Source organism: Pipra filicauda, unplaced genomic scaffold (assembly GCF_003945595.2).
Source record: "Pipra filicauda isolate LSUMZ 115617 unplaced genomic scaffold, ASM394559v2 scaffold98_size3848907_pilon, whole genome shotgun sequence".
Classification (NCBI taxonomy): domain Eukaryota; kingdom Metazoa; phylum Chordata; class Aves; order Passeriformes; family Pipridae; genus Pipra; species Pipra filicauda.
The window spans coordinates 2,870,551-2,886,025 of NW_024105186.1; the positions used below are offsets into that span (position 1 = coordinate 2,870,551).

Here is a 15,475-nt window from a genome sequence, read left to right on the forward strand (position 1 = left end):
GGACCACACACCTACGGGGGCTTTACATGGATGAATGATTCTTTGCTGGTTACACTATGTCTCTGCATGCTGTGGAGCTTGAGGCTTCATTTGGATTATATATTTTTAAGGGAATAAATGTGTGGTTTTCATCTGTGCTCAAGGCTGGTGGCTGCATAAATCAGGGTAATAAATCTGCAGACATTAAGGAGTATGCAGTTCATTACTGAGGCTATTCAGGATTTTGCTGCTGTTGCAAAACCAGGCAAGAGCCTCCTTACCAGTGGAGTGGGGACCTGTCTATTGTGCTAACAGAGGGTTTCTGATTTTGTCCTCTGTAGAGCAGAGGAATGCTGCAGTTCTGTCTGTCCAACTATAATGGGAACCTTTCCTCAGTCCTACTGCTGTGTCTCTCTTACTGCTGGAGTTGAAAAGCAGTTCTTCATGTCTATCTGTTCAAGGAGGGAAAGGGACTGAAGTACTGGAGCAGTTAATGAGTTACAGTGCTATCTGTGGAAGGAATTCCAATCTGTATTGAGTCCAGGCTGAAATTTCTTGGACTTTTTGGAGCTTCTTCATCTTTAGTAGTAAAATATTAATGAGAACTGCTTTCCTTTCCCACAAGGCTGACCTTTCCACAAAGGTGCTGGTTACTGGAGAAAGTGACTATTTCATGTGAAGACCAAAACCTGCAGTATAAGTGAAAGGAATTTCTAAACCCCTTGAGACTCAGTTACAGTGCCTCCTCATGCACTGTTCAAAATTGTTCATGTTGTATTTGTGTTCAGTATGTCTTCTTTAATATAAAATGCTATCTAGGGAACCTGGGGTAATTTTTTTTCCAGCTGGCTCTTACTGCAAAGAAAACAGCTAAATTAAAATATTCTGTTTTCCACAGAGGTTTTTCTAAGAGAAGATCTTTATCTTGGATGCTTGTGTCTCTTTTCACCTGTTCCCGTTGATAATGCAGCATGCTTTGCTGCAGTTGAGCAATACTAAACCCTGTTTACCTAATCAGAAAAGTCCAGAGAATTGTGAGGAAAATAGGGAAGGCAGAACTTGATTTCCATTTTAAAAGAATTTTGAGAGATAAGCAGTACTGAGAAGATCAAGAGAACAAATCCTCAGAGGGCAAGTTATAGCAGAGGCCTTCTGGGTATTTATGTTTTTCCCTTCCTCCCAGGATACCAGAACAAGAAACAATTCCGTGAAATGGAAAAGCATTAAACACGGATAGACAGATTGCTGTAATTGGCAATGTTTTGTTAACTTGTGGGACTTATTACCACAATATAATAGCACAGTTTGCTTTTTTTATATGCCTAAATTGTAGTGTAAACTGTCTGGGGAGAAGATTTCAGGGGCACATGGTGCTGAATATACTGGGAGCTTGGAGAGCATCTCTGCAGAGCTCTCACCCTGGTTATGCCCACAGACCTTATTATCTAATTTCAGCCAGTTCTGATGTTTCAAACCCCACTTAAAGACCCAATTCTGCTGTATTGATCTTTTATACAAATTGTGCTGCTGCTTTATTACCTGAATCTTGCTGTGGATTAGCCTGCCCAGCGAGGTTTCTAAACCACGGACTTTCCTTCTTCACCATCTGTACATTATGTAGTAGAATTACTCATTCTCAAGTATAAAAGAATGATAAATAAAGCTTGGTTGTAGCAGCCCACATATTTATGAATATTTGGACTATGCCAAGTGTCTTATTGCACAAATTTCTGATCCTATTAGTTAATTCCATTTTTCAAGGGGAAAAAAAATCCTCCAGGTTTTTACAACAGACAAGAATTATTGACCAAAGATTTTTTTTTCACCCTTTTCTAAGCCAGGATATCTCAGCATCTTTGTTCTGCACAGTCAGTGCTTTATTCATATTCAGAATCTGTTCCTGTGAGTCATTAAACTGGGGATTGGTGAGTTCAGGCTACTTGTCTAAACTCTTGAGTCACTACCTTGAGACAGTGTGCTGCTGGGGGGCCTCTGAGGAGCAGGGGACTACATGGCTGAAGATCTGATTTTGAAATTGTGATACTGTTACATCATCTGCTAGCATTGGGAAAAGCTGAGGTGAGATGGGAAGAGGTGAAGGAAAGGGATACTCTGTTCCATTTTCCCTTGACTTTACCACTAGACTCAAAAAGTGAGATCTGCCAGAGAACAGATGAAACTGGGGACAACTATTACATTTTTAAGTCAAAACCACAATAAAAACCAGTAGGCTGTAAATGAAAGTGGGAGCTTTGAAGCACAAGCCAATTTCTTTGTGTTAGGTCAGCTCTAGTGGAAACAGTGGATTTGCAGTTGCCTGGAGTCTTTAACATAAGATTAAAGAGCTTTCCAAAATGCTAGTTTAATCCAATTTCTGTGAACATCTTGTGTGTTCAACAAGTCAAACACAATGAACCTAGTGGACCTCCCTGGTCCTGCAGTGAAAGAATCTAGGAAGATGATCTCTGAGTTAGAGGCACTTGGGGATGAGCCATTCCTTGTCAAGCTTTTGTAGACCCACACCCACAGATGTGACCACATGAACGTGTGGGGTCAGATGCTCGTGTGGTGCAAGTTATTTCAGTCAAACTGAGGTGTATTGTAGCAACTGAGGATCAGGTCCTTAGGTATTATTTTTTAAGTAAACTTAAATGTGTACTGCAGATGCTTCCCAGTAACAAAAACTGAAACATCACTATTACTCTATTCTGTGTGCTGAGTGCTGGTGGGACAGTATTTGGATAGTACAAAATACTGTTCTACTGAGGGAGGCACAACTAAGCCTTTTCAGCTTAACAAAGACATTTTACAGACGCTGACTAAAATTGCCTTTACTAATTACCCAAATAAAAAATGTCTGACATGTGTAAATCTATTTTATGAAACTGAAAGTGCTGCACGATGAGCTTTCCTTTGAGCATGTAGCGGACCAAGCAGAATTTCTTGGTGCCTCTTCTGTCGTGACTTCATTCCTCTCCTTATCTCTGGAATCCAGCATGAGGTCAGTAATTCACATTCACTTGCAGAGTAATATCTAACTTCACAGCTGGATCTGCTACTTTTGCAGCGTCTCTATACACAGGGTTAAAGTGATTTTTGGACTGTAATCATCTGGCACACTTAGCAGCCACTTAGATAGATGTGACACTTGTCCATAACGCTTTGGAGCTTCTCTTACCTGTACTCCTCGGGAGGCCGAGTCCCGGCAGGAAGGTGGCAGATGGTGCCCTGGAGAGGGCAGTGGCTACCCCAGAGCTGGCTGGGCTGAACACGGGCTCTTCGGTTGTTTCGGGCTTCCCCCGGAGCTGAGCTGGGCTCGGTGAATAACTGCGCTGTTGTGTGTCCGCTGTGTGCAAGAGCTGGAGGGGAATCTCTCACCTGAGAGCAAAACGTATCTGGAACGGGAGACGTGTTTTGTAAATTCGTTACACGTGGACACTTACACTGGTAAAGGCAGCAGAGGGTAACATTATACACTCACCGCAGCGGTAAATTCACCCGTTCAGCATGCAGTGTAGGAGTGGCTGGGGAAAGGAAGTGCAGTGTAAAAATCATACTATGCATCTTGCCACTTTCCTAATCTACCTTTATCTGCCAAGAAGTGTCTGTCTGTAACACTACTCATACATATCTCATACCAGCACAGTGATTTTCTGCTTTGATTTGGCATTTATCTGTAACTACACAGAAAATTGTGTTAGTTTTCTTATGCTGTACTATAAACATTGTGAGAATTTGTGCTGGCTGGCTGATGGGGTAAGGATGGAAACAGTGGGTGCGTTGTCCTTAAGACAGATCCACTCCAGTTGTCTGTCTGAACAACTTTGGTTTGCTGCTCATTTTACAGGTGGGATATTGAGGTTGGCTGGTGACCTGGATTCCTCTCCCCATTCCTCAGTTTCCTTATCTATAAAATGAATGACACTTGTCTTTTTTTGAGCCTGACTGATGGCAGGACTTAGAGAAGAAACAAGGTGTTACCACTATATCACACATCCTAGGGGACAGGTGCTGTGCTGTACCCTGGGTGAAGAGTGACTTGTATCCACAGTTACTGAGCTGCTGGGGGTTGTGGTAGTAAAAGAACAATTTTATCAATGAATCTAATGTTAAAGTGGTGACCCAGAATTGCTTCAGACAGCTGTAGATGCAACACTACCACTGGCACACAACATGAAAGCACATGTACTCCCTTCATGCACTGTGCAAACTTGTGTCTTACTAGATATGTAGAAATGATTCCTCCCCGACTCAAGAGCTGCAGTCATGTTTCCAACCAAATTCATAGTGCAGTCTTCTCTGCCTTTAAATAACAGGTCTATGCTCTGGTGTGTGGGTGTGCCTTTGGGATAGTACTCCAAGACAGCTATTCACAGCAGCACTGCTGGTTTCCATTGGCCCTGGTACTCTGCTATTTAAAGTTATTTTAATGGAAGTCCTTTCCATGCCTTATTCTGAGCAAGTGAATCTGTTTTGTTGGTTATTGGGCTGTAGTTTTACTTGTTTGTGTTAAGCTGTGAATGCCTCTGAAGTGTCCAAGGGCCTGAGTGCAGAGCTGCCTGGGCGGGAACAGGCAGCTGTACCCTGGGGAGGGTTAAAGCCTGGGTACGGTGCGACTCAGAGGTCTCTGCTGCGGTTTGCCTCGAAGCAGTTACTAAGCAATTTGTGCAGTCTCCTCCAGGAGAGCGTCAGCTCTTTGGTGCACTGTTGGTTAGATCCAGGACTGCTTCCACAGAACACTGCCTCCCTCCATCCCTTCCCTCTGCCTCAGGAGAACTCCTTGCCACAGCGGGACTACCAGGAAGCCAGTCTGGACACAAGGGAGGGCACATGCTTGTGAGTGTGTGTGGGTCTGAAGGGGAGGCATCGCCCTTTGCAGCATCTTTTTGTTACTTTTTCTAAAGGGATCTGAGCTGAGATGGTGGTGACAGCTTGGAGGAGGCTGCAGGAGGTGGCTGGGTCTCCTTGGGCAGAGAGGTCGGCTGTGAGCAGTGCTGGTCCTGTTACACATACTCAGTGCTGCTGGCAGCAGTGGTGGCTGCTGTGGCTCACTGTCTGTCTCCAATGACAGTAACCAGGGAAATATTTTTGAGCTAACTGGCCTCTGCTCAGGACTGAGCATTTCTGAGCTCCTGAGCTCAGAAATTGTGTGAATAGGCTCTGAAATGATTTTGCTGGATGCAATAGTTCAGAGCAGAGCCAGTGGGTAGAATTTTTCTAAGATACTGTTTCAGCTGTGAAACTGTCTGCTGGCAAGCTCTGGGAGGAAGGAATGAAGTCTGCTGTGTCTCTTGATTAGCTCAGTGTCCGGGCATTGCAGTGAGAGTATTTTAGATTTGCAGTTTGCCACATGTGGTTTTTGTTACTCACGATGAATTTTAACATGACATTATGGAAATGTTCTTTTGTTCTATTCTCTGAGCAGGAATTTGTGTTTTAGCAATCCAGCATTGTTGTGAAGCACAGATTTTGGGAAGATGATGAATTAACTTTTCTCTGGCAAAAATCGGAAACCATCAAGAAGTTTTTACAACTGAGGGACTAGGCAAGAGGCTGTCACATGCTGCTGTAAATCTGGGTTAATTTCTCGAATGCTGAGATTAGACCTTGATCTTTAATGTTTTTCTTAGGGAAGTTTCAGTTTTGTGGATAGTGGGATGTAACATCCCCCCATCATATCCCCGCACACACTCTTTGAAATCAAGCAATATCTCTCAAAAAAAAAGTTTGCTGAGCAAATGATGTGGAATGGTGTGTTTCTTTAGATCTTTGCTGATTATGGATTGTTCATAATGCATAATGAAGATTTGCTAATAATTTATTATCTGTCTCCTATAATTTTACAGAATTATTATAAGAAGTAACTTCATAATAGGCAGGGATATGAAGGCACCTGAACAGAACAGTGAGAGTACTTTAAGAATTTTATAGTAGTTTGTAGAATTTAACTTTTATGGGGATTATTCATGAAGGATTCTTAGATGTGTGCATAAATGTATGGTGCCTTCTGGCAGTAAGTAGTCATCAAAATCCTTGAAGTGTGACTATAGATATAAATTTGTACACACCAGTGTATTTTTGTAGAATGTACCAATAGTAAAGCTAAATACCAGTTTACTTATATAGCAGAAAGATTTTGATTTTTTTGATTTACCAATCAATTTAAAGACAACTTCTTTAAAAACATACCAAAAAAAAAAAAAAGAAAAATCCCAGTCAAACAAGAACATCCAAAGATTGTTTTTGAAGAAGTGGTTAAATGGAAAAAGTAGCAAAATCTGTTTCTTCATCCAAGGAAGTCTATACCAAAATATTTTGAAGTTGGCTTAGAAAGCTGACATAAAGCCTAGAGGGTACATGTCAGCAGTAGCAGCACTGCATATACGAGTAGCAGGGACACATCCTGCCTGGACTGGTAACAGCCTGCTTGTCAATTTGACACAGAGTAATTAACATTTAAACTATACATAGGCCTGATTGAGAACTATCAACTTCACTATTTCTGAGTCTTGGTATTCCCCAGGCTCAGATTTTGCGTCTGTATCTGAACTTCCTGGCCATCTGCTATCATTTTAGATTAATACATATTTCAGTGTTTAACAAAACAGGACTTCAAGCATTTCCTCTTGTTTCTGTGCAGCTGCATATAGACTTAACTTTGCCTTACACACATGCCTGAGGGGTCTGTCGAATCAGCAACCACCTGAAAGGCTGGATCTAAATTCAGGTTTGAATCAAAAATAACTGTGGTTCACTTGCATTTCCAGTGCAAAGTAGGAGCATGCTGGACAATTTGTGACTTGAATGTCACTGCAAGCAAGTCCGTGGAAAGTCCTTGCAGTTTGCTAATGGCTGGTGTGGTCTTGAGGGTGAACTAGAAATTTCACTTTTATGTAGTGGCGATGTTGACCTGCAAACAACTGGGAATGTGGTCTGTACTGCCTGTAGTCCTTACGTTCTTACTTGGACAGTGTTCAAATGTCTCCTTTGGAGGTTTTTTGTACTGACTGCTTTGAGCCTCTCTTGCATCTTTCATTCAGTAAGCTGCAAACAAAGGGTTATGTTGGGCTTTTGCCCAACATACCTACTCAAGAAACTGAAATTGAGGGGACTTCCAGTTGGGAGGACAAGATTTCAGTTCTTTGACATGAACAGCTCTCCTTTCTCCCCCTTCCAAGTCAGCCACAGTAGACTTCTAATGTGTATTCTACCTGCCTGTAAAAAACAAATTGTTTAAGTCTGTAACCACTCCTGGAACACAGGAAAACACAGCCACTAAACAAGTATTTTCAATCCGTGACCTCTCCACTCCTGTAATTTTACGTTAAAATGAGTATCAAAATTAGTAAATGAGATTACCTGAAAAAATGCAGTGATCCAAAGTAATTTGAGCAATCTTCCCTGAAAGACTTAAAACCAGCAGAAATGTTTAATGTGTCTGCAGAGCCAAGCTCAGGTAAAGCTGTACATCCATCATTAGGCTGTGCAGAATGCCTTGGAAATACTGATCACCACTTAGTGTAATGACAGGAGAAAACTTGAGAGCAGATCTGCTGTGCAAGAAAAAATCCCATCAGGCACCAGTTCAGCTTCTGCCTACATAGACACCGAGAGTCACAGGTTTTTGAGCTTTTCAGAGAAAGGTGCATTTCTAGCCTTTCCCTCTTCTATGGAGATTGTTTGGGAAAGCTTGTGAGGCAATTCCATCCACACCATTATCTGTCCCCTTTTGAAGAGATTGGAACATATTGGAAGTGCATCACTCAAGACAGTTGGAATCTTGCTCCTAACCTTGCTTGTCCAGATTTCTACAACATTAGTGTATACAAAGTCAGGCTGCTGTTACAACTAAACCACCAACTTTTAGGGATACCTCCAAAATGAACCAGTTACTTAAATATTTTAGAAGAATTTTGTGTCTCTGTAAGTTAGTGAGCAAACTTTGTGATGAAGTTTGGTTTTAATGAGAAGAGAAATTGAATTTAAACAGATACTCTTTGTAAGTTTTGCAGTTGTGCTTGGTGAAAAATTGAGCTGGGATAAAAGATGACATCGGTCACTTTACCTATGCTCTGTTTTGGCTTTTGCTCTAAGCTGATCTTAGTCTGATTGTCTTCTGGAAGGGGTAGTCCTGGCTTTGCCATTTGCCCCCCCTGCATTACCAGCACTTGTACCCTTCAAGCAGCTCTGCAGAGAACTAACCCAGATCAGAAACAATTCTGCTAAGGAAAGGTTTACTTCACTTTATTTACAATAACTTTATTCCTGACTTGGTTTTCAGTTGACTCAACATGGGTTAGAAAAAAAAAGAGGTGGTGGGACTACGCAGAAGAATAAGAGAAAGGATGGGATTTCCTTTCTGTTTATAGCTGGATTTTAGTTCCTCTTTAGAGAAAACAATTTGTAGCACAGCAGCTTGTGTCTGATCTTGCTGTTTCTCTGTCTGGGCTGTGAGAATAAACAGACCTTTTCAAAAAGTAAACAGAAGGCACAAATGGTGAGAAAGAGAAATAAATAGAATTAATTTAAAAAAAAAAGAAAACCAAAAAGTAGTAACTTTGAAGTTCTTTTTGACCTTCAGGAAGGGAAATGTTTTGCTTAAGGGTATATACTGGGAATTCTGGTGGGACAGATTATTTTCAAATCCTTTAGCCTGCTTAAACCTTATCAGTGAAACATGCAAATTTGTTTCCTTAATGTGTTTAATTCTTGAAATCTAACTTATCTCTGCTAGACTCATAGCTAACTGTTGTTCATGGCAAGAAAAGCAGATATAGGACCTGAGTGAACATTTCAACTGTAGGTACCTTGCAACCTTCAAACTCTGAATTTGTGTGTTGCCTTTTGGTACTTTTTAAGAAGCATGAGCACATATAACATGAAAGATGTCCTTTCATGCTCTTAAAATGAAATATCTGGCCTCATGCTAAACTCTCCTTGCCCTTTTCCATCACATCAGCAATCTGATTTTTCTCCAAACCCACAATCTTGATTTGAATGCTCTGAGCATAATTTTTGACTGAGCTTGCACAAAATAGAAGTAGGCTGATGTATTCTACCATTCTAGCAAAGATTTTCTTTCACTCCCATCTGTCTTCCTTCCCTGTGAATTACATATTAGGCTGTCATTAAAAAGAGATGAACTTTGCTCTGGAAATTTGTAACCCATTATTCCAGGATTAGTGACTTCAGATGGGGGATTGATGCAACCCCCTCCTGTAGTCAGCAGAAGGCCAGGCAGTTGTACCGTTCAGTCACTGAAACACAAAGAAACCCCAGTGTCCTCTTGTGGCTCTTTGCCTTTCGCGTCCTCCACGGAGCAACAGGCACTGCTGTGTCAATCTGCTCGGCACCGTCCAGTCCTTCACTCCAGAAGGTCGTATTTCCAACACTCTTGGAAATTATTAGTTGCCATTAGCATGTAAACTAGTTTCTCTCTGCTCAGAGAAGAGACAAAGGAACAAGACTATATTCATTGTTGCTTTTAATCAGCTGCTGCTGGTGTAGCTCCTCCAGACCTGCTGTGGGAACACATACAGCTGGGTGAGGAATAAAATAGGCAAGTGTGCGTGTGGGGAAGCCCAAGCATATTTCATTTTTGAGTGAATTATGAAGCATAACTGAATGGCTTTCCCCTTGAAGATTAGATAGCACAGTTGCAGCTAGTCTCCCTAGAGAGCAAGAAGGGAGGAGAAGCTGTGCCAGACAGATGGCTACAGTAATTGCTTTTCTTTTTCTCACCCTGGGTAGAAAGCCTTTGGAAGCAAAACTGTAAGGCCTAATTCTTCTGCAGTGAAACTGGCCTCTGCTAGGAACTCAATTTATGGTAGTTTAAGAGGAGAACCAAGAGTAGATGAACTGACTTGTTTGTTTGGGTTTTGTTTTGTTTTGTTTTGTTTTGTTTTTCCCTCTTCCATAACATTCTTATTCACATTTTAATTGCCTTGGCAAATTAAATTAGTTCAAGTCATGAAGAACTGTATGGTATGTGTAAGTACTCAGTTTTGATGGCCTGTGTAGGGGATTGGCATTGTTTCACATAACACCATTTGATCAATTAAGCTTTTTTCTTTTTTTCAATTTTAGAGACAATTAAGACCACAGGAACAATCACACAGAAGCTGGGAAATGTCTGAGTCAAGTTTGCCAAGATAAACATGTTCCAGACACTTGGCTGGTGTAGGTTTTGATATGATCTTGAATGGCATTTCTCTACAGACTTTATCAGAGGACAGGACTGCTCTGAGGTGATCAGGGGTTATCCAATCTCTTGTGTAGATATTAGCAAGGTGCAATGAAACAAGGCAGTTGTTAAGCTCTTGAGGCTTTTCAGCTTCCTGAAACCTTCCTATTGACCTCTGGGTCCCCATGTAGTGAATTAAAACGTGCCTATCCTCAATAGGTTTATCTGAAGTAGTCTGCTCTCCTGATTGCTCTCAGCCACCTGCAGTGTCAAGAATCAGAGAGCTGATAGACAGAATGGAAATGAAGGTCCCACATCAAAAACTTCACTCATTCCAGTTTGAGTTTTCCCCTTTTAAGTTTAAAGGGAGATTTTGCAGAATCAGCCCCCTTGACATTTATTTTTTCCAGTTGCTTGGAATCATTGTCTTTTCTTGTGCATCAGCCAAAATTTGTGCAACTTCTTTTCACATTGTGTGTCACTGTCTGTCTGGGAGAGAGCAATGACACAAGCTCTTCATCTACTTAATCTCAAGGCATTAGTGTACTCTTTGAAAATGAACAGAAAACTTTCCAAATGAAGTTGTGTCATTTAAAACCTAGAATCCCTAGTTCTGGAAAGGATCAGAGTGGTTGTCTGAAAGCAAGAGAGATGGTATTTTGGGCAGTAGACTAAGAGGCAAGAGAAAGAAGCTAATCTCTAACCTCTCTGACCTCCCTCTCTATTTCGGGACAGTTGGTTTAAAACCAAGTGCACCGAAGTATTTCAGTGTCTGTATTGTATTCACATCAGTGAAGATCTTGATGCTTAAATAGGGCAGCTGCCTGCCTTCCCTCAGATTTGTGATCTACCTGGACCCAGCTTCCTTCCTCCCACTTGTTGTCTGGGTAGTTAGAGGTGAGTTGTACGAAACCAGGACTGGTTGTTGTTCTGTAGCTGCACAGTGGCTAAAGGAGTAGTTACAGTAGGTGTTATTATAACATAAGCCTTGATCCTGCCAGTTGACTTGGCAGATATTCCCCATAAATACTGTTGCTCTAGACTGGGGTGAAGAGTGGGGAGAACAATTGGGTGCACCTGCTTCAGAAAGAGATCAGATTAGTTCAGTGTGAGATTATAGTTGCTTGTCACTTGATAGATCACACAAAAGTTGTGGTGATTTTTCCCCAGCTACTTGCCAAGTTACTTTTTAACTTTTCAGTGTTTACTGTAAAAGAGCAGGCTTTGTTTTCATGAGAAGAAAGCCTCACAGCCCCTTATTTCCTCCTTTTACTATGTATTTGATTGTAGCGGAAAAAGCATCAGGAAAGGAAACAGTTCTGGATTGGTTGGTTACACAAAGTCCTCCGGCAGAGATCGGGGAGTCCAGGGTGGAAAACAGCCCTGAATGTGGAATAGACTTCACTGTTTCAAAGACTGAAAAGCTGCTGTACTGGGAGGCCAAATGCAGTGACTTAATATGAAACTTGAAGCAGTAAAGAGCAGGTGTCAGCTTGAGCAAACCTGTGGCAAGCCCTGGCAAATCTACTGGAGCTGGTTTATGGAAAGCTCTCTGTGAAACCACAAAGCAATAGCTGATATTAGTAGGCTGAAGAGGAGAGAGACTCTGTAAGTATCATAAACTTCTCCATGGTAGTCATATAATATCTCAACCAATAGCCCAGCCAGGGTCTTTTTCTGTGAGAGTCATGTTTGTTTAGCTGGGTTCTTAAAGGATGCAAACATTGTCATAGAGGCTTTGTTAACTCATTTCTGTTCTCCCTTGCACAGATGAAATCATGCAGCAGGAGATACGGCCGTTGGTAGCAGTGGATATAATAGAGCAGCTCCACAGGCAGTTTGCTATCTTGTCAGGTAAGAAGTTGCTAGCAATCACACTCCAGCATTCTCTTGGAAACATATTGGAATCTATTGTGCTGACTGTCACCCTTCAGCTCTGTACAGCAGTTGCAGTAGTATTTTTATATTGCTAATGAAAAGTACTGTTACAATCAGATATTTGGGGTATTTGGAACTGATAAAAGCCAAGTTGCTGTGCTTGTTTTTCTTAGAACAAGTCAGTTTTCCTTGTTCTCCACAATGGGCTGGGGAGAACAGATATAGAGGGTAAGAAATTAAACAAATCTTTAAACAAATCTTTATACACATATCTTTCCACAATGGCTGAGCATCTTGTTTGTGGGAAAAGATTTTGGTCTATCAGGGAGCTATTCATGGCCTCCCCCTTCCTTCTCATTTGCCTTTGTTTTAGAAATGATTCATTGCTAAAGTGTAAGGTTCTAATCTTTTAAAGATATGATTATTACATATTCCTTTGTTTGCCTGAAGTTTGCAATCACACAAAGTGACGCAGTTCCTTTCCTGAATAAAGAGCTGATACTGAAATATTTGCTAGATTATTTAATACACTTATTTTGGATACCGTAGAAGGTGTCTATCATAGAATGGCATGTGCTGTTGACTGCATGGCCACTGGAAATTCCTTTTGTCTTTGTTTCTGCCTGTTCTGCAAATAAGGGAATTCAGAATTTGCTTTTTGTCTTCCCCATAGATACACACTGAAGTATCATGAATTTACACAAAATGCTGAGATTATCATAAGAAGGTCCTCTTGAACAGCCTGTCCCTCTTGTCAGAGAGAAACACTGAGAACACAGTGCAGAGAGTGCACAGACCCAGCTCTATAAATGGTCAACTCTTTGCTGCATCTTTGCATTTTTAAGTACATTCCAAGCTGCCAAATGAAATCCAAATCTTGAGTTACACAGAATTCTTTATGAGGCTCTGAGTATTAAAACCTCATTGGAGGCTTCTAAGTAGCATCTTGTGACAGTTTAATCAGTTCAGTAACTAACAGGTTTGCATTAGGAAGAGGGTATTGCCTGGTGGAACCAGCTGCCTTCTTATCTGCAGTAAAGCATCTCAGGGTCACATCTTCCTAGAATTCCTAATGAACACAAACCTCCAGGCAGGACAGTGTCTGTAACTGCATTAAATTGCTCAAACCTATTTCATCCCACTGTTGTGCTCAGTGCAGGATAACTAGGAATTGTTGAGAATTCCCTGCCTCACATGCAGTGCTTATCCAGTAAAATGTGGGGGGCTACCATGTCTGAACCCCATTACTTTGTAACATTTGGGACCATTAATAAAAATTGTATATGTCATGTAATGAGCAACTTGTGGAAAGTGGTTTACTAAACAGGAAGAAAAACCCATTTCCAGTTCTATCTAGAACATTAAACATAGAACAAAAATGTCAAGGGTAAACATAAAAAAGCATATTCATATTTCTTTATGCACTCAGCATTCCAGCAGTGCCTGTGTTCTCACCTGCTGTTTTAGCAAGTTCACCTCTTCACATTTGATCTAGTTCTTTTATTCTTGCAAGTGATGAGACAGATGTTTAAATAAAGCAATTTAAGTGTAAGCTGCTTAAAGACTTTGAAAATAACACTTCATAGAAGGCAGGGCTGAGGGACTTGTTTGTTAGAGGTTGGCAAATAACTGTTTCATTGACATGCAAGTGCTAATAACCAATAACAAAGGTGAGTGAGAAGGTGTCCTTCATGGCCCCATCTACATGAAAAACAAATCCCATCTGAAGAACTTTCAGGCTTATCTAAAATCTCCTCAGTAAAGTCCAGAAATAATAGTCTAATAAAAACCAAGGCAGTATAGTTCATAGTTTCCAAATTGATTTCAGTCTGAAGTCTACAGCTAAATTTGGAAACCTAGGTGCCTCCACTCCAAAATCCCCATGGCAGCATGTGAAGAAGATCAGAAACATTAAATCATCTACTCCCTTCAGCCCAGTATCTTATTCTGTTGGTGACCATAGGTAAAATACATCAGGAGTCTTCCTTACTGTCCCTTTATTGCCTCCTGCAAGCAGAGGTTAAGGTACAAGCCAGAAATTACTATACTGTTCAAAAATGCATTTCTCTAAATAAGTGTAACTTTCTTTTTCCTCTAGCAAAAGATTGGTTTTCTCATCCAATGAAAACAAATCTGGGCACTCTTCTGTCTCATTTCACTTATTAAAGTAATTCACACATAAATGACCTCATTTGATTTTGATCTTTTTTTTCCAGATGGCTCTGTAGCTTTTCCTCAAAGCATGCTGCTTTGCTGCTTTTCATTAGGTATGAGCAACCACAAATATTTTGGTGCTTCAGTGCTTGCCTACATGGTGACTGAAAATTTGATACTTAGCCTATTTCCTGGTTTTCCATACTGAAAGGTTGCAGTCAGTAGCCACTGTCTGGAAAAAAAGGTCTCACCATTGTTGGCAGTAAAAGGCAATCCCAACTTTCTTTTAGAGTGTTATGGACATATATTATGTTTTTCTGAACAACTTCATAACAGTGGTATATGCTGATTTATAGTAGATGGGGTTGCTGTAGCCCCCAGAGCAAAGACAGACCTCTCTTCCATGCACATGCAGAGCTCAGAGGACGTAGCAGTGAGTCTGGTTTTTGTTGCTCCAGAGCCTCTGGCTTTGTCAAGCTCTCTTGTTCAGTCCTGTGGACCCCAAATCCATTTGTCCAGTGATAGCAAAAGTAACTGGTTGACTATTGCAAACTTTGTTATGAATAAGTATTTCTTTGGTTAATACCACCTTTTCAGCAACAGCTGGCAGCTAAAGCAGATATAGTGAACACATAATATTCTCTTGCAGTAAAGCAGAAAAGAAAGAGGAAAGTGATTGAATCAAAGGCTCTTTGTTTTCTCTGGACATGACTCATTAGAAACACTTTTCTCCACTATTGCTGTGTACAAACTTCCTAAGAGGATCTGACTGTCTTGCCATCTCTGAGCAGATGGTAGGAATTATATAACAAGCCTAATGAGTTTGGTGTTTGATTGTGCCAGGGTCTAGTTATAATGAGTGTATTAGCTACTAACAGCCTCCTGATTGTCCTGGCCCTCCTGACCAGAATAACCAAGACCTTACTGTCCATGCCAAGAACAGGGAAACTCTCCAAAGCCTTCCCTGGTCCACTAAGGTCGTGGAAAAGGCTGCAGTGTAGTGTGACAATGTGCTTAATCACGTAATTTTACTTTAGTCATCTTTTTCCATGTGCTGATTTAGCCCTGCTTAGCTTGTGAGATCTACTAGGAGTACTGGTTCTTGTGGTTAAACTCTAGTTTTGAAACCACTACTGCCTCTCTCCTTTCCCTGAAAACCAACTCCCAGTTATGGGACTATAGCTGTGACAACACAGGAGTGCTCAGCTAGGTTTGTGTGTTTCCTGTAGGTGTTAAGGGAACTACATCCCAAAGTTGGGTACTACTGAAAACCTGGTTATT

At 41.0% G+C, this 15,475-nt stretch overlaps 1 protein-coding gene across 12 annotated transcripts in view; it reads left to right on the forward strand.

Annotated features, from left to right (window-relative positions):
• Window positions 1-15,475, forward strand: part of MCF2L2 (MCF.2 cell line derived transforming sequence-like 2) — a 158,079-nt gene that overhangs the window by 23,042 nt on the left and 119,562 nt on the right. For 11 of the 12 annotated variants that reach the window (XM_027712890.2, XM_027712876.2, XM_027712877.2 and 8 more), the window contains exon 2: window positions 11,933-12,016. In XM_027712890.2, the coding sequence (XP_027568691.1) occupies window positions 11,933-12,016 (84 nt within the window). Of the gene's footprint in view, window positions 1-11,565; window positions 11,771-11,932; window positions 12,017-15,475 lie in introns of those variants that run through there. The other variant, XM_027712884.2, reaches the window with a different exon arrangement.